The sequence below is a fragment of the Penicillium maclennaniae genome, assembly GCF_028827695.1.
Source record: "Penicillium maclennaniae strain IBT 15551 chromosome Unknown utg000005l:1.0-2652337.0:1.0-2654196.0, whole genome shotgun sequence".
Taxonomy (NCBI): domain Eukaryota; kingdom Fungi; phylum Ascomycota; class Eurotiomycetes; order Eurotiales; family Aspergillaceae; genus Penicillium; species Penicillium maclennaniae.
In genome coordinates this window covers 196,508-219,502 of record NW_026623217.1, presented here as the reverse complement: position 1 = coordinate 219,502, position 22,995 = coordinate 196,508, and the positions used below count along the sequence as shown (strand labels likewise).

General features: G+C 50.4%; 9 protein-coding genes across 9 annotated transcripts; 4 read left to right on the top strand and 5 right to left on the bottom strand.

The window, feature by feature from the left end:
- Nucleotides 1-504: 504 nt before the first annotated feature.
- On the bottom strand, nt 505-2,663 carry N7477_005315 (PX and BAR domain-containing protein; the record flags this gene model as incomplete). The annotated part of the gene is made up of 6 exons (XM_056966978.1): nt 505-600; nt 654-767; nt 818-1,873; nt 1,935-2,201; nt 2,254-2,519; nt 2,570-2,663. The coding sequence occupies 6 exons, from the start codon at nt 2,661-2,663 to the stop codon at nt 505-507; spliced, it is 1,893 nt and encodes a 630-aa protein (XP_056821732.1).
- A 585-nt stretch (nt 2,664-3,248) lies between these two features.
- On the bottom strand, nt 3,249-4,646 carry N7477_005314 (uncharacterized protein; the record flags this gene model as incomplete). Its single annotated transcript, XM_056966977.1, has 1 exon — nt 3,249-4,646. The coding sequence occupies one exon, from the start codon at nt 4,644-4,646 to the stop codon at nt 3,249-3,251; it is 1,398 nt and encodes a 465-aa protein (XP_056821731.1).
- Nucleotides 4,647-5,021: 375 nt separating this feature from the next.
- N7477_005313 (Armadillo-like helical) lies at nt 5,022-10,279 on the bottom strand (the record flags this gene model as incomplete). Its single annotated transcript, XM_056966976.1, has 9 exons — nt 5,022-6,475; nt 6,526-6,666; nt 6,715-6,808; nt 6,993-7,233; nt 7,294-7,833; nt 7,883-8,116; nt 8,177-9,143; nt 9,191-10,116; nt 10,176-10,279. 9 exons carry the CDS (start codon nt 10,277-10,279, stop codon nt 5,022-5,024), a joined length of 4,701 nt encoding a protein of 1,566 aa, XP_056821730.1.
- Nucleotides 10,280-10,612: 333 nt separating this feature from the next.
- N7477_005312 (protein transporter TIM23) lies at nt 10,613-11,286 on the top strand (the record flags this gene model as incomplete). Its single annotated transcript, XM_056966975.1, has 2 exons — nt 10,613-11,203; nt 11,263-11,286. 2 exons carry the CDS (start codon nt 10,613-10,615, stop codon nt 11,284-11,286), a joined length of 615 nt encoding a protein of 204 aa, XP_056821729.1.
- Nucleotides 11,287-15,488: 4,202 nt separating this feature from the next.
- N7477_005311 (uncharacterized protein) lies at nt 15,489-16,655 on the top strand (the record flags this gene model as incomplete). The annotated part of the gene is made up of 1 exon (XM_056966974.1): nt 15,489-16,655. The coding sequence occupies one exon, from the start codon at nt 15,489-15,491 to the stop codon at nt 16,653-16,655; it is 1,167 nt and encodes a 388-aa protein (XP_056821728.1).
- A 373-nt stretch (nt 16,656-17,028) lies between these two features.
- Nucleotides 17,029-17,262, bottom strand: N7477_005310 (uncharacterized protein; the record flags this gene model as incomplete). The annotated part of the gene is made up of 1 exon (XM_056966973.1): nt 17,029-17,262. The coding sequence occupies one exon, from the start codon at nt 17,260-17,262 to the stop codon at nt 17,029-17,031; it is 234 nt and encodes a 77-aa protein (XP_056821727.1).
- Nucleotides 17,263-18,268: 1,006 nt separating this feature from the next.
- N7477_005309 (uncharacterized protein) lies at nt 18,269-18,688 on the top strand (the record flags this gene model as incomplete). The annotated part of the gene is made up of 1 exon (XM_056966972.1): nt 18,269-18,688. The coding sequence occupies one exon, from the start codon at nt 18,269-18,271 to the stop codon at nt 18,686-18,688; it is 420 nt and encodes a 139-aa protein (XP_056821726.1).
- A 612-nt stretch (nt 18,689-19,300) lies between these two features.
- On the top strand, nt 19,301-20,200 carry N7477_005308 (uncharacterized protein; the record flags this gene model as incomplete). Its single annotated transcript, XM_056966971.1, has 1 exon — nt 19,301-20,200. The coding sequence occupies one exon, from the start codon at nt 19,301-19,303 to the stop codon at nt 20,198-20,200; it is 900 nt and encodes a 299-aa protein (XP_056821725.1).
- Nucleotides 20,201-20,683: 483 nt separating this feature from the next.
- ilv3 (dihydroxy-acid dehydratase ILV3) lies at nt 20,684-22,737 on the bottom strand (the record flags this gene model as incomplete). The annotated part of the gene is made up of 5 exons (XM_056966970.1): nt 20,684-20,705; nt 20,762-20,999; nt 21,055-21,086; nt 21,152-22,615; nt 22,673-22,737. 5 exons carry the CDS (start codon nt 22,735-22,737, stop codon nt 20,684-20,686), a joined length of 1,821 nt encoding a protein of 606 aa, XP_056821724.1.
- Nucleotides 22,738-22,995: the final 258 nt, after the last annotated feature.

Genomic DNA, 22,995 nt, shown 5'->3' with positions numbered 1-22,995 from the left:
AGTGAATGTGGATGTAAATGGGAAGGGAAATGTGAAATGCGAAATGTGGACGTGAAATGTGGTTGCTTGTCGATCAACTCCTTCGACTCGACTTGGACCCACCGCGGCTCATGTCGCCGTTCCAGTGGCCTTGACTTTGTTCACATCACAACACGATCCATTCCTCCTTGTTCCCAGGGTGCCACTCCTAGAAAGGGGATCTATGTTGTGGCTCCCCTCCCTCGGATCTAGTGTACCTGGTATCGGTCCTTTCTCATGCCTTTATTGTGCCTATCTAGGGGATCCCTGCAGGGGTTAGATGGATCCCGGAACCAGGTCGCTAGGAGAAGGTCAGACAACTCTACAGATGCTCTGTAGTATATTGCGAGAAATCTTTCATTCGATGCTCGGGCGACGAGCGACATCATCACGGCCAAAATGATACTCGAGAAAATATCCCCCCCCCAGGTCCCTAAAACGCCAACGCCGAAGGGTTAACACCCTAGTGGAAGGTCTTGATAATCTCTACCGCGCCACAATCTTATCCACTTCGTCTTTAGCTTCAGTCCACGTTTCGAGGTTCTTCCGCGCCCAATCTAGATGACAGCGGGCGTATGCGACCTGTGTGCAGCCCAAGTCAGTCAGGGGTCTCGCCGGTGGGTCACTGTACATACCATGTAACGACGCAGATCGGCTTCCTTATCCTTCTGGAAACGTCGGAGATCCTGCAGGACACCTGCACTAGCATCCTTGACGTCTTTCTCGGATACCTCCAGTGCTTGCTCCAGCTACGTGATGTGTTAGCTGAGGACTTGCTTCGACCCACATCTAAACATACCTGAATGAGACTTTCTTTAGTCTTCCCAATCTGGTCCCGACGAGTTCGTTCAGGGTCCACGTCTGCAAATCCATGAATGGCGTGATTAATGCGACCGAAGATCTTGCCCACAACGAATGTCCCGCTGGATGTCTTGCGGTGGGCCGGCGAGGGAGATGGTGAGGGATCAGACTTCTTGTGTCTCAAACCCTCAGGAGCAGGCGGTGGTCCAACAGACTCGCCGTGGGTAGGTGGGAATTCAGAGTCTCCTGAGACCTCGGTGGCATTACCTTCACTGCTCACAGCCGATGACGCGGACAGTGAACGCTGTGGCCTCGTGCCGCCGGCGTGAGGGGTTGTGCGGCTGAGATACTGTTCAATCCGCTTGGCCTCTAGTTCGCTGCGCTCGAGCGAGTCAAGCAGGGTCTTCTTCCGCGCCAATTCATCTCGCGTCATCTCCTCCTGCACCCGCTTCAACACCCGGTAGCGTAGTACTCCGCGGACTACACTGGCAAACTGTGCACTCTCCCGCATGGGTTCAGCAAAGCTAGCACTCAACGCATGAGACAGCTCTTCAGTCTCGATGTAGGATGTATCCGCCGCCTGTCCAATGCGCTCTATCGCGGCGGCCACGGTTGGAGATTGTTCAGAGAGCGAGAAGCCATTGTAGCGCGCACCCAACTCCATGAGATCCGCGGAAAGCGAGGAGAGATGCGCAAGCGTCCTACGGTTGACCTTCTCTATGTTTCCTTGCAATAACAGCTCCAATTCTCGGGTAGAAGCTTCAAAATTCACAAAGTATGGGTCCAGCTCTTGTTCGCTTAGCTTGCGCGAGTCGGGAGGGAACCGTCCCAGGATCTCGGGTCCGGGAGCTGACGGTGCCGAACCATCTGTATTCTCGCCAGGTGATGTGGGTGATGAGGTCGTGCCGGAGGCCCCGCTAGCTTTGAGCTTCGCCGAGGAGGACGGGACGGGAAGCCAGCCATGGGCCGGAGTCGCGTTCGCGGGATCAAGAGGCGGGGCTTTCAGGTTGTTCTTAGGGACAGAGGATGCAGGGTGGGAATGGAGAACCTCACTCTGTATATCAATCGATCAAAATTAGCAGCAACACTCCGTCCGAACCAACTCCGCAACCTACCCAGCTGACGTTGGGGTCAAGGAACCGCCACCAAACACCATCCTCACGAATTTCCTTCATTCGGCGACAACGGTTGAGAAAGACTCCAAGCATGCGCTTGCGCAGTTCAATGATGGCCGTATCTTCTTTAGCTTTGGTAGGCTTCGCGGCGTAATCCGCCATGCTACGCTTCTCGGGGATTGGAGGAACAATCAACGTAGGATGTAGATTCACGAGTGTCTGTCGCAACGATGCAAATTCCGAGTACCGGCGACGGACTTCGAGGTCCTAATGGTTTCCATTAGCTCCGCTACAAGGGTCTTGGCTCGTGATACGATACCCCTGTCCGGATCGTGTAGACGATGAAGGTACCACCGCCTTCGTGATTCTTGCCGGCGTCCGTAATCAGTATAGCCATCTCGGGGTTCTCGTAGAGGATCTGTTCGATGCGACTATCGTATACGCCCTTCCGCGGGTATTGTTGACTGGCGGCACCATATTCGGCTTCTTCAGGGTCACTGAGATCTTCTGGATGAGAAAGATAGTCTGGCGGGTCTAGATTGGAGTCACGGCTGGAGGGTGGGGTATCATCGTGCTCGTACAAGGCTGCCAAGGGTCAGTGGCATCAACGCAAGTGGTCCGAGGAAGAAGCTTACGAGGAGAGAGAGCAGTGGAGTGAAGCGAGTCGGAGAGATGAGCCTCTTGATTGTCAAAAGCCCCATAGGGATTGTTATCCTCGTCGTTCCACATAATGATTCACGGCAACAGGATGTCTTCCAGAGAGGAAGGAAAGCTGTGCCTGGGGATCTGCGGGGGCATGGAATCAACGTCACCCCCTTCGGTGGCCCACAGCGACCAGTGACGAAGTGGCGATCATCCGTAATTACGATCTGACTTTGTCTTGGTGAATAAGAACTGTGTCGTTATGATGTGGTTGTAGTTTTCAGAAGGACGGACTTGTACTCATACCTTCCACATCTGCTCCACACTCTCAGGGGGAAATTCCAGGTGGAGTCAGTCCTGAAGATCGCGGCATTAACCTAGGCTCGCCAAGCCCAGATCTATATAACAGCCGTGATCAAATAAACATCCGGCCTGGGATTGTAACCATGCCACAAACTTCCGGGAGCACTTGACCACCACCTCGACGCATTAAATCTGTCAAATGTCGTCAAATTATGTGAGAATAAGAATGCTATAAACAAAGTTCCTGAATCATGCCAGGATTCCTGCGTGGTATCAGGGGGTCTGAAAATTGCACTCGTCTACCCCGACCTTGATTAATTCGAGCTCATCGTGCCTCGGAAGAAGCATGAACGGCCATGGAGCCGAAGCCTACCATTTCTCCGGTAATACTTTCCCTTCATTCTTCTTCTGGTCGTCCATCGGGACTTGCGAGTTCATGGCGTTGTCATAATTCTTGCTCCGGTCCGATTTCGGTTTATCATGTTTGGATTTTCCTTGATCACTCGGCGGTAGGCCCCGTTTATGCTTGCTGGACCATCCCATTCGACTGTTTCGGTGAATTTCATTGCGGTTATTTGCTAATGTCTTATTCGCAGACACGCGGTGTGATCGGTTGTTGCGCTTCCCATGACGATAACGATCGCCTCCATTGGTTTTTCTCTTTTGGTTGCTAATAGAGTCCTCGGGGCCCAGCTGACTGTTCCATTTGTTGTAGTCGTCGTCGTTCCTGCTCTCCCAGTTGTGGTAATAATTCTTCTGATCATTCTCACTGTTCCATTTGTTATAGTTGTCGTCGTTTCTGCTCTCCCAGTTGTGGTAATAATTCTTCTGATCATTCTCGTTGTCGCCATTGCATTGGTTTTGTTGCCAGTTGTCCTGGTCTTGGTTGTACTGGTCTCCATAACGGCCGTAATTCCATTGATTTTGTTCATCCCAATGGCATTGATCGTGATTGTCCTGTTTTTTATGGTTGCCGAAGCTCCAGTCGTTTTGTTCATTCCACTTGCTGTGACCTTGGTTCTCCTGATTGCCCTTATTGGAGCCGGACTTCTTCTGGTCGTCCGGCTTAGCTTCAATGACCGATTCCCAAACTCCCCAGGAATCTTTCTTCTCAACTTTCTGATTAGCTGGACGGTTTTGAGAACTGGTTTTTTGGTCGTCGTTGTTTTCGCTATTCTTGTCCTCGCTTTTTTTGTCCGCGCTTTTTTTGTCCGCTCTTTTCTTGTCCTCGCTTTTCTTGTCCTCATCTTTCTTGTCCTCGTTTTTCTTGTCCTCGTTTTTCTTGTCCTCGTTTTCTTTGTCCTCGTTTTTCTTGTCCTCGTTTTTCTTGTCCTCGTTTTTCTTGTCCTCGTTTTTCTGATCATCCTTCTTTTCGTCCTTGCTGTACTGCTTGTTCCCTTTGTTTTGGTTGCCCGGACCATCTATCTTGCTCTCGTTCTGAGTTTGTTTCTGATGCTTCGGAGAAACCTTCTGGACTTGGGCTAATCGACATCCACGGCGAATCCTGCGTCCGTCGCCATCCGTGAACAAGACGTAGTTGGGTCTTGAGATAATGGTTTCCTTCCTGGGTGGTCGGACCCAGCCCCTCTTGTTGTTTTTTGGGATGTGGGTGTGTTTGAGTCCTTTCTCAGTATCTTGAGTCAACTCGCGGTCTGCCTTAAATGCACGTTTGACACGGAATTTCGCAATGAACCAGCCGGCACAAGCTATGAGGATTAGTGCCATTAGAAACCCGATGATAACTGCAGTTAGTGTATTTTCACGCATTTTAGAAGAGGCACTTCCTGGCAAGGACGACCTGTCGAATAGTAAGATGTCGTTTAGTGAATCGGTGAATTTGTACTCCAGTGTGCTGAGTGTCATGAGTTCATGAGTACCTGGCACGACGAGGATTGAAGATGAGGTGGCGTGTTCCGGGGAATGTTTTACACTGCCAACCGCGTTGTGGACGAGCTCTCGACGGGTGTGTTGGTGAAAGCAGCGTGCGTTGGGTGACTGTAAAGGGGAGATGATGGGTTTGAGTAAACGCGTATTGGCCTTCAAGTGAAGCACACTTTTGGGAGACTAATCTTCAGTACTTTTCATGCAATTGTCTATGAGTGTTTTGTCTATACCTAATTCTTTTTGCAGCCAGTTTCTCCCCTAACAGAGACCAGATCGAATCCTGACCAGCCACTCGTCATGAACCGCAGCACTTTTGCTAACGCTCAGTAACGTCTGGAGTTGCTTTCTCAATTGTTGTTGCTCAACATCCATCAGCTCTGGAGCCTCAAAGCTCGGGGATGCGAGTGCTGACGAAATACTAATTAGACGGACACCAAGTGTAAATGACTCGGGCCTTGAGACCCAACCGAGAAGTCCATCTTGACCAGATTCTTGAGCAATGTGTGCGGACAGATGACCCAATCCCTCAGACACCCAGCTAGAGATCTGACGCACCAGGGTTTCAGGATACGCGTTTCTCTTTAGTTGTTTTAGAGCAGGAGACCAAACATCTAACTCGCGGACCTCATCAATGAACAAATTTTGCTTCTCTTCGACGAAGAGAGCAGTGCGATCTTGGCAATATTCAGTCAGTAGCTCTGATACAGCGATAAGATGGGTCTGGTCATCAGAGCCACTGATGCGAGGCTCTTGCCCGGTCAAGTAGCAGATCACTCGTCGAGTAAGCTGTACAGAGTCTGAGTATTGGTCAAGGATGAAATTGGCCAAGAGAGCACTCGCATTCAGTGGGCCAAGAGCGACGGCGGCATTCGGCGAAACTGACGAGTATGATAGTACCCACGAAGCAGTTGACGCGGCAATGTCCCTTAATTCTTCGTCATCATCATTAAGCATGTCATACATAATCAGATAGATATCCAGTAATGATGAGTCTGCCCGGGGAGAGCTTCCAGATGGGCGCAAAGAACGTGAAAAGCTGTGAAGAGATTGTACAGCCGCGAAGCGGGTCGTAAACTCGACTTCCTCACTGAGAGCAGAGCGTAGCTTCACAATCCAGCTATGTATGTCCTGTTTGATTGATGATAGGGGGTGTCCATCATTTGAAGAGCCTCTAATTGCAAGGAGGCAGCCCTGAAGACGAAGTGCGCTGTCTGTGGCGTGTCTGTTCCATGACTTGATATCTGCTTCGGGCCGGAAAGCCTTCGTCAGATCATCACAAGGCAATGCAAGTCCTGACAGGGTACTTTCCTGACAGGAAAGCAGCTCTTCCAAAATTGACGCGAGATTCGACACGGCCGCTGTCTTTGCCGACGACGGAGCATCATTCAAAATGACGAAAGCATACAAGTCGAGAAGAGGCTTCCGGAATCTTTCGACCTTGTCGACTTTCTCCTCCAATTGTTCCAGGATCCAAGTAGCGGCATCAGCATCTACCTCTGAGACATCGCGATAGACTCCTGAGATTTCGCTCCACTGCCTTAGAGCAAGCATCTTCAGTATCGTGCACCACGAGAGAGCTCTCCTCAGGAGCGAAGATGCCCGAGTCTTGCTTTCAAGATTCCATCCGGCCTGGGAGCCATTGAACGCGTAACTCAAAATGCCGTCTATATCGTGTTCCGCGCAGATCTCATCAATAGACGTAGCGAGTCGGTCTGTTCCTCGTTAGCATGAAACCCCGCCCCGGGGCAAAACGATGTTATACCTTCAGTACAGGCCTCGAAGCTCCGCTCGAGAGTGTCACTAAGAATCTCGACGAGGGCAGTTGCCGTGAAGGGAGACTTGGCAACCGGGAATAGGGTCGCCAAAACATGACGAACAGTAGCGAGAATCTCATCGGCATGTGCTGTGTTCATTAGAATATCGGACCAGAGAACGAGATTAGGATACTTACAAGTCCAAAAAACGTCTGTAGTCGCTGCGAATCGACGCAGAGCATATCGGACACAGAGTGATATGCCGTGAACTAAGTTTTCGGTGGCGTTGCCCTGAAGCTGATCAGCAAGTCTGCACACGTCCTCAAGGATGTTTGTACGATTCAATAAAGAAGCATAGACACGTGCGGCGTGTTCGCGGATTCCCCAAACGGGGCTCTTCAAATGCTCTCGGACAAGGTCGCAAAGCAAAGTATCATAATTGTCGGGGAATGTGGGGATCTTCTCTCCGATCAACTCTCAGGGCAGGGAAAATCCGTTCCGTTATGATGTCGGTGCCTTCAGTGACTGTCCCCTTTGTCGACGCGAGAAGTTTTGACAAGAGGTCTGGGAGACCAGGATATTTGGGGAAAGAGATCTTAGACCCAGGTTCTGATCCAGAGATGCCACCGAAACCAGCTCCGACACCGGGAACCAGCCGGCACATTCGGATTAATAGAGCTCGGAAGAGCATCAACCCGGAATTTCGGAGTGCCCAACTGTTCAGTAGTTAGCGACTGTCATCATCAAACAGCAAGAATTCAGCAAGAATAACCTACATAGGTGACCCGAGCCGCTCAGCAGACAAAGTCAGTGCAGGCATAATGAAGCTCTCCGTGAAGGGACCGAGTTTTGTGTTCGTGAAGATCTCTTTCAAACAGTTCATCGCATGAACCTGTGGTAGCTCCCGATACTGCTGGTTCTTATCGTACTCCACAGGCAATCGTGCAATCTCGTGAAGCTCATCCAAAGCTTGCTTGAAGAATGCCGACCCAGGACTGGCAACCAAGATACCTGTAACCAGCGCAGGCAAACCAGCGGATCTTCGGGTGAGCTTCGCGGCCGACTCGAAGATAGTTGCTTTGGCTTCCTGGTACCACAGTTTAGGCAGTTCTTGGATAGATACGTCCTTTGAGTCGCTACACCGTTGGCAGCATGTGGCGAACGTCTGTGAGACAGTAGAGAAGGCTCCTCGATGACGCAGCTCAGCCAGTTGTGTAAAACTAGTCCTTCCAACCGCCTCGAAATCGGCAAGTTGAAGTCCATTGCCGTCATCTGGACCGTATGTAGTATTAAACTGCGTGGCGTGAAGCAGCATACTGTTTCGGTTAGCTATAAGCTCATTTCGACTGAAAGAAAAAAGCAGACCTTGATTCGCGCAGAGCTCTCCAAGAATAGGAAAGAATGTCCTTTGGCCCCACTGAGAGATCTTCAGTCGGCTCATCGGTGTGACCCTCAGGAGAGTCGATGCAAAGTACGGGCTTGACTTCCTGCCAAACCTTGTCGCAAATAGTAACAATCCGATCATGGACAGATTTCCACGCAATGAGATCAGAATCCGACGAAAGCAAAGAGTAAAACTTTGGCATAAGAACAATATATCTGGATTAGTTGTCAGTGATAACGTCCAATCTCACAGATCATCCTCGGGGTAAAAAATACCTAAGACCAGACATGTAGCCATGAAGAGGAGCTCCCCGCATAGTAGAGTTGAAGAGACCACCGGAAGACAGAAGTCGTTCTTCCAACTTTGTCAAGATGGTGTTCACCACAGATTGCTTCGTTGCCCACCAATTCGAGTCTTCGTCGGAGCTGGTGGCAGCACAGAACAGAATGTGATAGAGACGAGCGACAGTGTCCGCATTGTCCGCACGACTTGTCTTGCTCGCGATACTTTCCGCACGAGCCAAGGCATCGGTCAACCTTGTTCCGATTGTTGGCTGTTGCTCAGTTGTATCAATAAGCCCACTCAGCAATACCTGCCGAGGGAAGAGATTCAGAATAGAGAGGGATGTCTGTCGAACCTCTTCGAAAGGGTCTAACAGCAGATCCACTAGTAATCTGAGCAAACGTGGGCCAAATACATCCACGTGCAGCTTCCAGCGAGTCTCAACTTCTGACTTGAGTGGAGCAATATCAGTTCGTGGATCAAGACCAGACTGCAACAAAAGTTTCAGGGCCCTCAGCGCACTTGCGTGGCGTGGATATGATGCAGTCGCCACAAGATCACTTTCAAGGAATTGAATGTATGCCTTCAAAAATTCCTTCGTCTCTTCATCACTTCGGACCCAGCCCGATGGCTCCTTGCCAGTAGCTGGCACAGCTGCGTCCGAGATGCCCTCTTTCAAAATTCCACTTTTCAGACGGATGAGAAACTTGCGGGTCAGGCTCATTATCTCGCCTCGGGTATAAGAATCAGAGCCGGCATGCATTGATGGGAGTGCTCGCAGAATGGAGGTAGTTGCAATCGTTGTGAAGGGCTTGACCGTTGAGAAGGTTGTCACCAACAAAGATAAGGCAGCGATTCTAATATTGGGCTCACGGTGAAGCAAGAATTTGCCAATGACTTGACTGTTCAACACCAGTTTTCGAGGGCCCTGTTTAGTATCATTTTGCTTCGAGGAATCATCTGCGCATGTTAGAGTTTGGCCATGAAACTAATGTAAATTGACTTACAATCTTCGTGTACAAGATTGGCTTTCTTGCCCATCTGTAAGGAGGCAAACAAAAGCATATACTCTGACTGCGCAGCATCTGCCATATCGCCCGCAAGCAGATTTCGCAATGGAAGAGCTTCGACAAAAGACATGAAACCGTGTGGATCAGCTGTGAATAAAGGATGGAGAATTTGCGCCGAAAGTGACTCCAAATTATCCGTGTTTTGCAAAAGCATGTGCCGAACAGGGCTCACCCAGAAGTGGGACACCTGCTGGCCGAATGATCTACCCTTCAACTTTTGCAGAAAGGCAGCCAGCACGCTACCACTTGTGCCGGACATTTGGCGATTATTAGTTTGAGTCAATAGACCAAGGATAAAAATCTTTGTGGCCAGTTCCTCCGACGGGACTCCGGCTGTAATTGTGAAAGGCTCGGAGAAGCCAGAATATAGCGCATCATGGTCCTTTTCAAATACCGAAACCCATTTTGCACGGTTCTCTGCGAGCCAAATCTGCAACAAGGAGATCAATTCAGATGGCAAGATAGCTCCCTTCCGGAGGAAAATCTCTAGACAGACAAGGGAACCTTTCAGCCGGGAACGGGGTTCACCAAGAACAACACTGGGCAGGATTGCCTCGGCTACAGCTTTTTGAACATTGGTTCTCTGGTCGCCTCGGTAATATTTAACCAGAATAGTGGTAATCGAGCCAAGCAGCTGCTTCAAGGGCTTCGGCTTGGCATCTTCGTATCGACTCAAATAGATATCGAATATGGCTAACCAAGTCCCGGATTCCAGGGCCAATTGCTGGGTACAGTGGTGTTGAGAAGTAACAGCAGCATCAACGAACGCCGACAAAGCGTGGTAAGCTGCCGATGTATGCTGGTGGGACAGAGATGGGTCTGATGCAGTCTGAATCAGTGACTGCCAAACCCGGTTCACTTTTCTGTTAGTACATTGTTAGCACTTTCAATCAATTCATCCAATCTCTTCCGATACACTGACTCGCTGTCATCAGTTGACGCTGTAAATTTGACTAATGGGCCCTTCGCGATGTCTTGCAGGGTCTTTTCGGACAAGAATTGTACAGTTTGCACAAGTTCCTCCATAGAGACGGAAGGTGCACCCTGGGCACCTTGAAAAGCCTCACTTTGCATGACCAGTGCGTTTCCACATGCCCTTGCTTTCGCAGAACAAAGCACTCGTCAAATAGGACAAGATATCAAATTCGGACTGAGCTCCCCGCGCTGCCTGAGGCGACAATCAAAGTGGGAATCCCAATCGGGATAGTGTCGGGTAAACTACTTTTCCGCGTTAGTCACGGGACCGAAAGTTTTTGCTGGCTCCAGTCGGTGGAGCAATGATTCAAGGGACCATCAGCCATCTTCTTCACTTCGTCTTGTAATTTAATCCACCTTATCTTTTCCGATCCTTCTCTCATCATGGCAATCTGGGACTCCCTCGGTGGTCGTAAGGATGGCCAAGCGCCCTCGGCCTTCGACGCTTCCAACGCGCAAGATGCTACTTCCTTCCTTTCTGAAGTCTCCATCGACCCAACCCAGCTGCACCCCTTGGCTGGTCTCAACCAAGACACCCTCGACTACCTTACCCTCGAAGACTCCGCCCTTGATCAACTTCCTGGCTCGCGTTCCGTGCTGCCGTCTCGCGGCTGGTCCGACGACCTTTGCTACGGTGCCGGCACCACATATCTGGCTGCGTTGACCATCGGAGGCGCGTGGGGTCTCGCAGAAGGATTGAACAAAACACCATCTACCGCACCGCCTAAGATTCGCTTGAATGGTGTTCTTAACTCGGTCACCCGCCGCGGTCCGTTCCTCGGTAACTCCGCCGGTGTCGTTGCGATGGTTTATAACGGATTCAACTCGGCAATTGGATACGCGCGTGGCAAGCATGATTCCGCCAACAGTGTTGTTGCTGGTGCTTTGAGCGGGATGCTTTTCAAGAGCACACGCGGTTTGAAGCCGATGATGATTTCCGGAGGCATTGTAGCCTCGATTGCTGGTGCTTGGGCGGTACGTCCGAATTTACCCGCGTGTCAATAACTCATTTCCAGTTTGCTAACATTTCGCAGGTGACGCGAAAGGCCCTCTTCTAAAGTAGCTGGCATGTCCAGTTTCATCCCTCCCCTTTGGTGATTCGAACCATCCATACCCTCTTGCCCACGACGACACGCGGTAACCCGCCTCCAAACTTTTGCCTTTCAACCTGCGATGTATTACAACGGCTTTATTTACTCTTTTCCCCTGAGATCACTTCACTCTGGCGCTCCAAGCATCCATGTTTCGCATTTCTGCGTGGGTTAGGAACGGGGTGTGCAACTGGTTTTGTACTTTTTTATTGCTTCTGTCCCTGTATATAGAAAAGTCTCTTGCGCATGCGAGGCTTGTTGACTAGGGCGCTCTCTTAGTGTCATGTCATGTAACCTTAATGCTACGAGAACTTCCCAATAGAGAAATTACGCATACTTACGGTACTCAATATCATTCACGGAAACTTGCCATGCGTTGAACATGGTTTGACCATCAAGCAGTTTGGCAAGGAAGTTGGCTTCTATGCCGTGAAGAAGCAAAGAAAAATGAAGAGCGGGAAGGGGCACCGCAATTCATCATCCAGGGATGCAAGCGACCTCTACAGATCTCGTACGTGATGGTGCCGGTCAACAATATACACAAACCTGTTGTCTAGCTTAGACAAAACCCCAGCCGCAGATCCAAGCGGAAATCGAACATAATTGATAGCCAAATTGGAGAACGGGTGAGGGGAAGCAATCCCGGCTGAAGTCGAAGTTGAAGTCGAAGTAGCAGCAACTTCGCTAGAGGTAGCGGTACCAGTCGATTCAGTCCTAGTTGCGGAAGCACTCAAAGCAACGACACCAGTGCTGATGATGATGACCGTCGCAGTCGGAGTGGCATTGGTATAACGTTACACCAGACCTCACTTGCCTCAGAGGCATTGATGAGGCATTCAAGCATGTGCTCTAAAATGATGAAGCTGAAGAAGGTTGCTTGGGTCTCAGGGTCAGATACATGGCACCTCTGAAACTTTTCTCATGTCGTGGAAGCGGAAGTCCGCTATTTATCTCATAGTCCTAGGCAAAATCGACACGAATGTGTACATGGCCAGCCTCATGGGACCGAGGGCCCAAGAAACGAGCGCCAATCTAAACTTCTCAAGGTACTGCGCGGATAGTGTCACTGATCTTTGGCATATTTTGGGATTCTCTGATTTCGGGTATGACTGCAGACGACCTTAGATAATATTGACCGAATGACGCTCACACAGCCACTATTATATAGCGTGACTTGCATCATAAAGCGACGTCAGAAAACTAATTAGACAAAAATTTACCGCTATTCTCAGAGTCTTACTCATGTTATTGCGTCTCAGAAACGGGTCATAAGAATTCATACGAGAGTTAGTGATGAGAATTGTCGAGATTGATATACGTCTAGCATAAGCAAAACAGGTTTTGACATATTCACAGCCTTGTTGAAGCCTAATCTCTTTTTCTGAAGCCCATCACACTAGATCCATCACCAGAAGAGATACTGAAGGAATTTCCAATACAGGCTTTCGTCGAGACCCAAATTCGCGAAGTGATCTCTTGCCGATCTCGATGACCTGCGCCACCCTTAGACATTTTCCGTGCATACAAACACCTGAACAGAAAACTTAGGACTTAACCCCATCCTGAGGTCATTCCATGCTGATTGCCTGTCTTAAGCCGTCGAAACTTCTTTTCCGGCCGACCGAGTGCGAAGAAGTGTGAATTAGGCATAGAGGTGGCTAAGGGTGTGGTGACCAGGCTTCATGTTAGACTGCAAATTGAGTTTGGCTGCCCGTCCACCATTGCGTCTGAAACTTTGGTGCGAGCTTTCAGGCCGGATGGGGGGTTGACTCCCCTCAAGAGCTCCCCTTGATTTAATGAGGCATCAGTCTTGCAAATATTTCTGCATACTATGCAACCCATTCAATAGTTTTTGACAAATGGTGTCGTCTCTGAAATTGCAAGGTATCTCTGCAAAACGCTTCCCCCGATTTGATCTACAGTAGGAGGCAATGCAGGCTCCTGTAATCAAAGTGACTAGGAATTGCCGCTTCAGGAAGTCATCGCCGAAAGTATGGCGGCCTAAGCTACCTAATTGATCGCCCCGATACTCGGGCCTGTCAGCCTCTTCAATTTTTAGTTTTTGACTTTCCTCACATTTACCGCGATAAGAACCCGTACTGCTACCGCCTAATATTTGAAGGAACAAATGCTAGGAAATCACGCTTTGTAACGTGATTATAGAGACCTCTTTCTTATTAGATGATTAATCGGCTTTTCACGTCTTGTAAGTGATGGAATGCTGAAGTTCCCCCCAAGCTATGTTATGGAGTCTTTCCTCTGATATATATAGAGTCCCATTCTCTTCCAATGAATTGACCTCTATAGTAATCCATTTACAGCCTTCGAATCTTCGTATTGAAGACTAGCTCGATTCGAGGATTATTATACACCGCAAAGACCGAGTAAATATACCTCTATACCCTCTAGAAGGTCTCGATCACACCAACATGATGGTTTGCGCGAAGGGCCGATAGTCTATCGGTCCGAGTTTACGCGTTGACAACTTCTCATAGTACTCAAGTCCGCGATGGTCAGACACGCCAACTTATTGTTGGAACGAGACAGAAATTACATACGCTGAGTAGGTTAGGTGCGACCTTCAGGGTACCAATTGCGAGTCCCCAAAAAGGCGACTTGTCACTTTACTGTTTCCTTCTCCTCCAGGCTCTATAGAGATTGGTTCGAGTCTAGAGAATTGTCTTGCAGGATATGCTAGGAAGAGGGCTGACATGGTTAGTACCGAAGAAGCCCTTCTTATAATGGGATGCACTATTCAGGCGTCAAAAAGAGAAAATACTATCAAAATGGTTTGATAACAAGGTCATGTTTTGGCCTTATTAAATGAGCCCAAAGATGCCCGAGCAGCTTTAGCATTCATTTAATACCGGCTAAAAGGGGACAGCGAGCAGCCGCAGTATCGATCACCAGTCAGTTTATGGTTAGACGGAAATGACCCGGGATTTGAACTCAAATCCCGCTCCGCTAATCCCAGACCCAGGTACTCCGATCTATCTAGTCAGCTTTATGAGCAATGTTTACTTTCTGCTACGCGGTGCGCATCAAGAATAACATATTATGCGAGGTCGCTGCACGCCGAAGCACAACCATTGAGGTCTTTTACTTGGCTCTTTGATCCGGACTACACTCAAGTGACTTCGCTTGAGATGAATGCGCCTAGGGGCTCAAGTGACAGCCAGATCTCACTGTCTAATCTGCCGCCAACGCGATCATCAACACACCTACTTGGCCAGCCGGATGAATCACCATCAATGCTAGATGGCCTGCGGGCTCAACAGCAGCAAATCCCGACAGAAGTCGACCGCGGACCCACCCATGATGATATCCAAACGCCAAGAGGATGGAAGTGGAAACACCTGGTCAAAGACCCCTCAGGCGAGGAGCCGTATCGGCTACGAGATGACTGGGCAACGTTGACCCGCATTACCTTGCTAAGATTGATCACGATTACAATTATTACAGGGTGAGATACCACTGGTTGAGATGCCTTATACATTGCTCGACAGGACTGACACAGTACAGAGCAATTGTATTAGGTGCACGTGGCGAACCCTGGGATCTATCCTCCCGTATCCTCGCCGGCATCGGGGTCGACCAGGATCTCCAGCTCACGGCTATCGGTGTGCTCAATCAATTACTCGGAATGTTTAATCAAGAAGCACTATCTCATATAGCTTCAACTCTCCTGACAAGCTGGATGATTCAAAAGGGTTCAAGAGGAGCAACTCTTTCTGATCTAGAATTGTTCGATGAGTTCAATCAGCCGTGGACAGCTTTAAGAAATTTCCTCGATCGTCGGAAATCCGAGGCTCTGGCTGGAAGGTCTTGGAACAACTGGTTTCGACTACTAAGCTCATTGTTCATAGGGGTCAGCGTGATTCTTCTTGGTGCTGCTATGAATACAATCCTTATACCAAAAACGCGGTGGTGGCCGGACACCAGGTTCGAGGAACCACATTTTCCGGATGACCGATTCTTTTTCTCAAATCAAACCTCGCGTATTGGCAGTGTCAGTCGAATGTCGATGTGGGCGCAATCATGGAATATGCTACGGATAGGCGGACCCGTGTCATGGCAAATGGTTGGTGTCTTGACACACAGCCGCTGGTGAAGACGATACTAAGATAATCTAGGCTCAATCAATGTCAGCCGCTCGGTCTCAAGTTGCAATGAGCCAGATCTACGATACTTTCAACCAGGAGCCTGGCTGGCAGTCTCTCGGAAATAACCAGGTTGCTGAGTTCACCGCCATCAATGTCATCAATGTTTCAACCTCCAGGATACAGACTATGGCAGTTCACGGTGAGGTAGCCGCTGCTATGTATAATGAACAATCGACATCGAATAAACACAAGTGGGCGAGATATTCGAGCGGGTGGTACGCCACGCTGAAGGTTCCCGGTCTCTTGCTCGAAACAGAATGCCTCTCGGTCAATGGAAGTGCGGTCAATTCCTGGACAGTTGCTGCAACTGAAAACGCTACAATATCACTGAATATTGGACCATCCACGTTGAACGACTCTTTTGGGGGTGTGCGGTGCTTAGTATCAATTGAAAATGCCCAAATCGCACTTCAGCAGTGGCTTTATGATGGGACCGGAGACTACAGTTATAGTATCACCAATTGGGGCCAAGGTATGAACACTGGTATTACCAAGCTAGGAGGCTCCGGGGACGATCTCTCTATAGCTACTGAAGGCGCCGACTGGTTCCAGGCGTTTTTGCCTAACCTTCAGAATCTGTCGTCGGCTCCCCAGATTGTGAACCTCACATCGCTTGTCATGACAGTTGCCGATAGCCTTGTGAGTTTGAACAGGGGATACAGCGAAAGCTTAGCGATATCAGCAGTGGTTGGTACAATCTTTGCTGACATGTTCACTTCTTTCGAATGGACATACACGGACATACCGGGGAACACTACACATCAAGGCCCAATTCGTTGGCAAATCTATGGCTCTGGACCCCGCTTACCTTGGGAATGGACGATCGCCATAGTTCTGGGCGTTGTCGTCCTGATTCAAGTCTACGATCTCGGCCTGCTTTTCCGGTATCATGGCCTGGCTCAGGGATATTGGCTGAGTCTCGGTGGAATGATGCGAACTGCCAGTTCCTCGCCCCCAATCAATGAAACGTCCGATAGTCAAACCGCAGGAGTCCTGGCCAAACATGCCGAGCCAAATCGGTTGTTCGCGCGTGAGATCAGAGGCTTGGATGGCCAGAATACCGGACAAATCATTCTCATTGACCAGGAGACTTTGAACTCGCAACGTGGACTTGGTGCGGAGCAATACGTGGAGCTCCAACACGACCGAGAATACAGCAAAAAGGACCAATAGCATTCACGGCGTACTCAAACCAAACTTGGAGAGGCATTTCACAATTTAACTACCAATAATCACCGTCGGGATGACTGGATGGAGCAAATGGAATCTCACCGCCAGAATTGAATCTCTCGATCAATTCGTGAGACTTGAAATGTGGCAACGTCAACACCCGTGTCCAGCCTCATATAGGGTCAGGAACCGGCGACTGCCGGTGCGCCGGGGTGTGGGGACAAAATTCAGTCTGGCCCCATCCATCGCCCTGACGGTTTGCCCACCATCGAGCAAAACGTGGGGATGCCGAATGACACTCATTCGAGAAAATTGAAGGTCCCCAAATTGCGCACTAAGACATTCACTGGCTGCTGGACCTGCCGAACTCGCCGGGTCAAGTGCGACGACGAGCGTCCGCACTGTCATCGTTGCCGACGCAGTGGCTGGCAGTGTCAGGGGTATGGCTTGCGTCTTGGGTGGTCGCAAACTCCTGGAAGTCGCTCGCAGCGGCGTCAGATACTGTCTTCAACCCCGCAATCTCCAAATGGCTTTTCTTCTGCGGCCGTGACGGCTCTCTTAGCGGAACTGGATGCCTGCTCCGACGGATCTGCCCAGCGACGGGGGCCATTTTCGGTCTTCTCCGCGTCCGGCACGGAAAACAATCACTCGTTCGACTTGAACCATGTCAATGTCGACGGTCACTCGCAATTGCTACGGAAGAGTGAACAGGCTGTAGAGTACCCCTTACCCTCAATCTCAAATCATGACAAGCGGCCATCCCCGGTGCCGTCCGACCATATCACTCAGGGCGATGGTTCTCGCGGTCTTGCAGCCTTTTTCATCCGGCCACTATCTGCCGGGGCTCTGGATACGAATAGAATTCATCGAAAAGACCTCAAAGTTGGATCTTCATTAGCAGACGTCTCCTTCCTAAAGACGATCAGTCAGGTGCAGCTGCCACGGCCAGAGACAGAATTGGTCCACCATTGGATTGTCTTCCTCAGTGGGAATATGCTGCTTCTGGACTCCCCTGATAATCCCTGCAGGACAGTTTTCATGCCACTGGCATTGAAAGGGCTGGATGCGGCTGCAGGGGAATCGAATATACATCTCGCCATCTTCCACGCCATATGTGCGTCTTCGGCTTTTAGCCTCTACCATCTCCGACGGGACTTCCAGTATCAGTCGCTAGCCATGCGCCATGACCAGCTGGCTTTGCGTCATTTGCGTGAAAATTTGGGTCGCGCAAAAAGGGTTGATGAGCCCACACTAGTTGCTATTTTGTCATGTATCACAGCCGAGGCGATGTCCGGACGTAGGAGCAGGTGGAGAGCGCATGTCGCTGGCGGACTCGGTCTCCTTGAGAATGAGATCCACGGTGGATGGCTTGAAAGCCCCACAAGATCACGACTCTTGCAAAGCTATCTGTCTCTGTCGTCGCTCTGCAGTTTACCCATGTCGACGCAACTTGTTTCATTGCTTGATGGGCCTTGTCATTATCTTGAGCGGTCGCACGGCGTAACAACACAACTTGTCCAGTTCCTGGCACAACTGACTACCATACTTGATTCCGAGTCAAATCTCTCCACAGAGGAACTGGATAGACTGGAACTTCAGTTACATCTCAACTTTCCATGTCTCTCCTCCCCGACGCCCCGGGTTCAACCATCATTCAGCATGCACTGAACTCCTTTTACTATGCGACAATTATCTATTTCCGCCGAACACTACGCCGCTTACCGTTGTACGAAGTCCAAGAACTCGTCGAGAAAGCAGTTCAAGAATTAGAAGCAGTGGACACACTCAAGAATGACAAAGGAGGTTGCGCCTACAACTGGGCCAGTTTCGTCGTTGCAGCCGAGTGCCAGCGACCAGATTTACAGAGTCGCATGCTTACCTGGTTCGATCGCAAGAGCCAGAACGGTATTCAAAATGTGGTCATACTCTGTGAGATTGTCAAAGCGCTTTGGCAAAGACGCGAGCAAGCCAAAGGCCGGGATGTACAATGGCAGGAAATTGCCAAGGAAGCGGACTTTGATATTATGCTTGTATAACAATAGACGCCGGGAAAAAAAGTACAGATATCAGGAATTGGAACTCTTCAACTCATTTAATATCTAGACCGTGTTGCCTCCATCTATCACCAATGCTGCGCCGCACATATAGCTGCTCGTGGGGGGAAGAGAGGAAGGGGAGGGCGTCTGATATCTCTTTAATCTCAGCAGGGCGACTGATGGGTGTCGCATCGAACAAAATCAAAGTGAGCGCTGAGAATCGGTGTACCCACGAAACTAGACTGCATGTCAAAGAGGATAGCTTACGCCGGGCAGACGGCATTGATGCGAATCCCTTATCGGGAGTAAGCTTTCGCATCCTATACTCGGTTTAGCTTGTATATAGCATAGTCAGAGAGATACTATAACATTCTAGTCAGGCCAATTACGGCTATGTATGTCAGTTTCCATTTCATTCCAGAGGGCTTTCCCAAGACTTCAGAGTTATTTTGGGTATAGTTGGCCCTAGGCGTCACATGGGTCTTGGCGCATGAGGTCATGGCAGATCCGGGCGGTGCGCCAGCTTCGGGGCTCGACTATGAATGACTTGAAACTCACCCCCGTCAACATTCTTCTTTAGACCTGTTCTCTGGTGATTTTACGTTTCAACCAATGGCATCCACTCCTAGACCCAGTCGCGACTCCCTCCACAGTCTGGTTAATGACCGTGTCGCTCTTGTCACCGGCGCTGCACGAGGAATCGGGTTCGCGACAGCTGCCTTACTGGCGCAACATGATGCACGCGTAGTCCTGGTGGACCTCCACGAGGAAGATCTAAAGAAGGCTTGTGAGGCAATTGGAAAACAGGCAACATGGCAAGTCTGTGACGTAAACAATTGGGATCAGCAAGTCGCCTTGTTCGACCACGTTAACAAAACACTTGGCCCGATCAGCCTAATGGTCTGTAATGCGGCTGTCAACCCGGAAGTCGCTCTACTGCAAGCTCGCGATAAGGAAAAGCAGGCGCAGATGAAATCGTCTGTCCGACACAATGACCTCGCCGATGAACGCAGCAGCATTCAAGGAGATACTCTGGAACGGCCATCAACAGATCTTATCGATATCAATGTCAACTCGGTCATCTTTGGACTCAAATTGGGCATCCACCATATGAAACAACACGGTGGGGGTCGCATTGTGGTCACTGGATCGGCTGCTTCCTATGTTCCAGTGTCTTCGCAGCCGTTGTATACAGCTAGCAAGCACGCGGTGCTGGGCTTGTGTCGCGCCACGTCGCAGATCAGTGAGGTGATCGAGGCGGGAATCTCGGTCTCTTGGGTCGCTCCTTGGTTGACCTTGACGTCCATGGTGGAGGGTCTTGAGGCCACAACCAACCCGAACACCCTGAAGAACTCGCCGGAGGATGTTGCATGGGGTATCATTGCTGCTGCGGCTGCTGAGAAACCTAATGGCAAGGGCTACTGGGTACAGGGTCAGACAATCAGTGAGGTGGAGGCCGCTTATGACGAACTCGCAGGGCGCTTAATCCTTCCGGAAAATAGGTTCTTCTAGTGTTAAATAGAGTCGGCGCATAGAAGTTCTCCTGCGAGCATTGCACAGCAAATGGACATACCCGCAATTATATAACGCCTCAAGTCTACCGTAAAGAAGTTCTGCAACCTTGCAGCCAGGCCTAAATGCAGCGCACCCTTCAGATGAAGGTGAAGGAAAGAAGAAGACAACTGCTTCTATTTCGAGATGCAGGCGACGGAAGCGAAGGAAACGAAGAACGGGCCAATGAATGTTTGCAGACGTGCGTAATAACGAAAAGAAACAAAATTTAATTGCTCAAGGTATACAATTGGTCCTTTTCAACATACTATTCAAACACCTCTTTCAATACATTCTGATAACAGCGTTATTGAGAGATTTCCCGTGTCAGCAAATAACCCATGAAATCTTTTTTGACTAGAACCGTCCGAGGGCAAATCACTCGCAAAACAGGACTCTGCTGACTGAGCACCCGCAAGTATACTTCAGAAAGCCTTAATATCTTCAAACTCCATCCGTGATGCACCTAGAGCGATCTGTTAGTGTCTGTTTGGCTGTACATGCGTGTTTTTGGAATCTTACCCATGCGATGCATCAGAAACAAGACGCGCGTATTTGCCCAGCGTGCCGCGCATCCGCATGCCTCCTGACGGTAGCTCACCGGCCTCCTTGCGCTTCTCCCAGGCCTTGCGGCGTTCAGCAACCTCCGTCTCGGGAACCTCGAGGTCTAGAACGCGTTTCTCGGCGTCGATGGTAATCACGTCACCATCCTGGACAAGTCCAATGGGACCACCGGTGGCGGCCTCAGGAACGATATGGCCTATACTCATGTCAGTCTAGTCCATTTCAAAGATCTCTGAAAAAACAGGACTCACCGATCAAGAAGCCATGACTTCCACCACTGAATCTGAATTTGCAAGATGAATGCGTCAGTATTGATCTCTTATCAAAATTGGAATGGGAAATGCTAACCGGCCGTCAGTGATCAACGCCACTGAGTTTCCAAGCCCTGCACCCATCAGGGCGGAAGACGGCTTGAGCATTTCTGGCATGCCAGGACCACCCTTAGGACCAAGGTAGCGGAGAACAACAACAGTCTTCTCCTCCTTCTTGATCTCGTTGCGTTCGAGAGCAGCGATGAAGGAATCCTCGTCATCAAACACCCGAGCTTTTCCGGTGAAGGAAGTGCCCTCCTTACCAGTGATCTTACCGACACTACCGCCGGGGGCGAGAGAACCGCGCAGAATTTGAATGTGACCGGTGCTCTTAATGGGGTTCGAGAAGGGACGGATGATCTTCTGATCATCCGGGAAGTCGGGAACCTTCTCCAGATTCTGAGCCATAGTCTCACCGGTAACGGTCATACGGGAACCATCGATCAGACCCTCCCTGAGCAGCATCTTCAATAGAGCGGGCGTTCCGCCGATCTTAAACAAATCTGCGAGGACCCACTTACCAGACGGCTTCAGATCAGCGAGGAAGGGAGTGCGATCAGAGACGGCCTGGAAATCGTCAATGGTGAGCTTGATGCCAACGGCATCTGCCATGGCGATCAAGTGCAGGACGGCGTTGGTGGAGCCACCGGTGATCATGACGAGAACCATAGCATCCTCAAAGGCCTGACGAGTCATAATGTCGCGGGGACGGATGTCCTCGGCGAGCAGCCTCTTGATAGCACCTCCGGCAGCCAGACACTCGACGTACTTGGCCTGCGAGTTGGCCGGATTGGAAGAAGAACCAGGAAGAGTCATACCAATGGTCTCGATAGCGGTCGCCATGGTGTTGGCAGTGTACATACCACCACAGGCACCCTCACCGGGACAGGCGTGACGAATGACATCGAAGCGCTGGGGCTCGGTGATCTCCTTGGTCAAGAACTGACCGTAGGCCTGGAAGGCGGAAACAATGTCGATATCGGCGTTATTCTGGGTCTTGGCGCAGCCGGGCTTGATGGTACCACCGTAGACCATGAGACTGGGGCGGTTGATACGACCCATGGCAATCAGGACACCGGGCATGTTCTTGTCACAGCCAGGGATACTGATGTTGGCATCATACCATTGGCCACCCATCACAGTCTCAACGGAATCGGCAATCAGGTCACGACTCTGCAGGGAGTAGCGCATACCGGAGGTACCCATACTGATGGCGTCACTGACACCGACAGTGTTGAACTGGAAACCGATCAAGCCCTGCTCCTGAACACCCTGGCGCACCTTGTTGTTGAGGTCGAGCAAGTGCATGTTGCAGGGATTACCGTTGAACCAGACGGACGAGATGCCGACCTGAGCCTTGTTCATGTCCTCCTCCTTGAGGCCAACGGCGTAGAGCATAGCCTGGGATGCACCCTGGGCTTTGGGCTGGGTGATGTGACGGGAGGTCTTGTTGAGAGCTCCATCCTTCTCGGCGCGGGGAACAGTAGACGACAGAGTCCGACTGTAGAGAGCAGCAGAGGTTAGCAAGATGTAGGAGCAGTTGAACGGGATGACGCACGCGGTCGCAGACCGGGACAGGCTTCGGAGAGCCATGGGCACACGGGCCCTTGTTTGGGAAAGCATGGTCATGGATCAATTGAGCAGAACCAAAACCACCGTGAATTGCAAAAGGGGAGATCGCGGGGGGGCAGGGGTCGAGAAAAAGAGAAGCTCGAGTGCCCAGGTGCGTCGTCCGGACTTTGCGCAGACCTCCCCGAGACCCGCTTGCCGCCCGTCCAATCTACAATCTGCAATGGTCATCGATCTATTGTGCTAGGTTATGAAGGTGAGCGGGGGATATGTCCATGTTATGCTAATGACCTGGACCCCTTGATTGAGCTT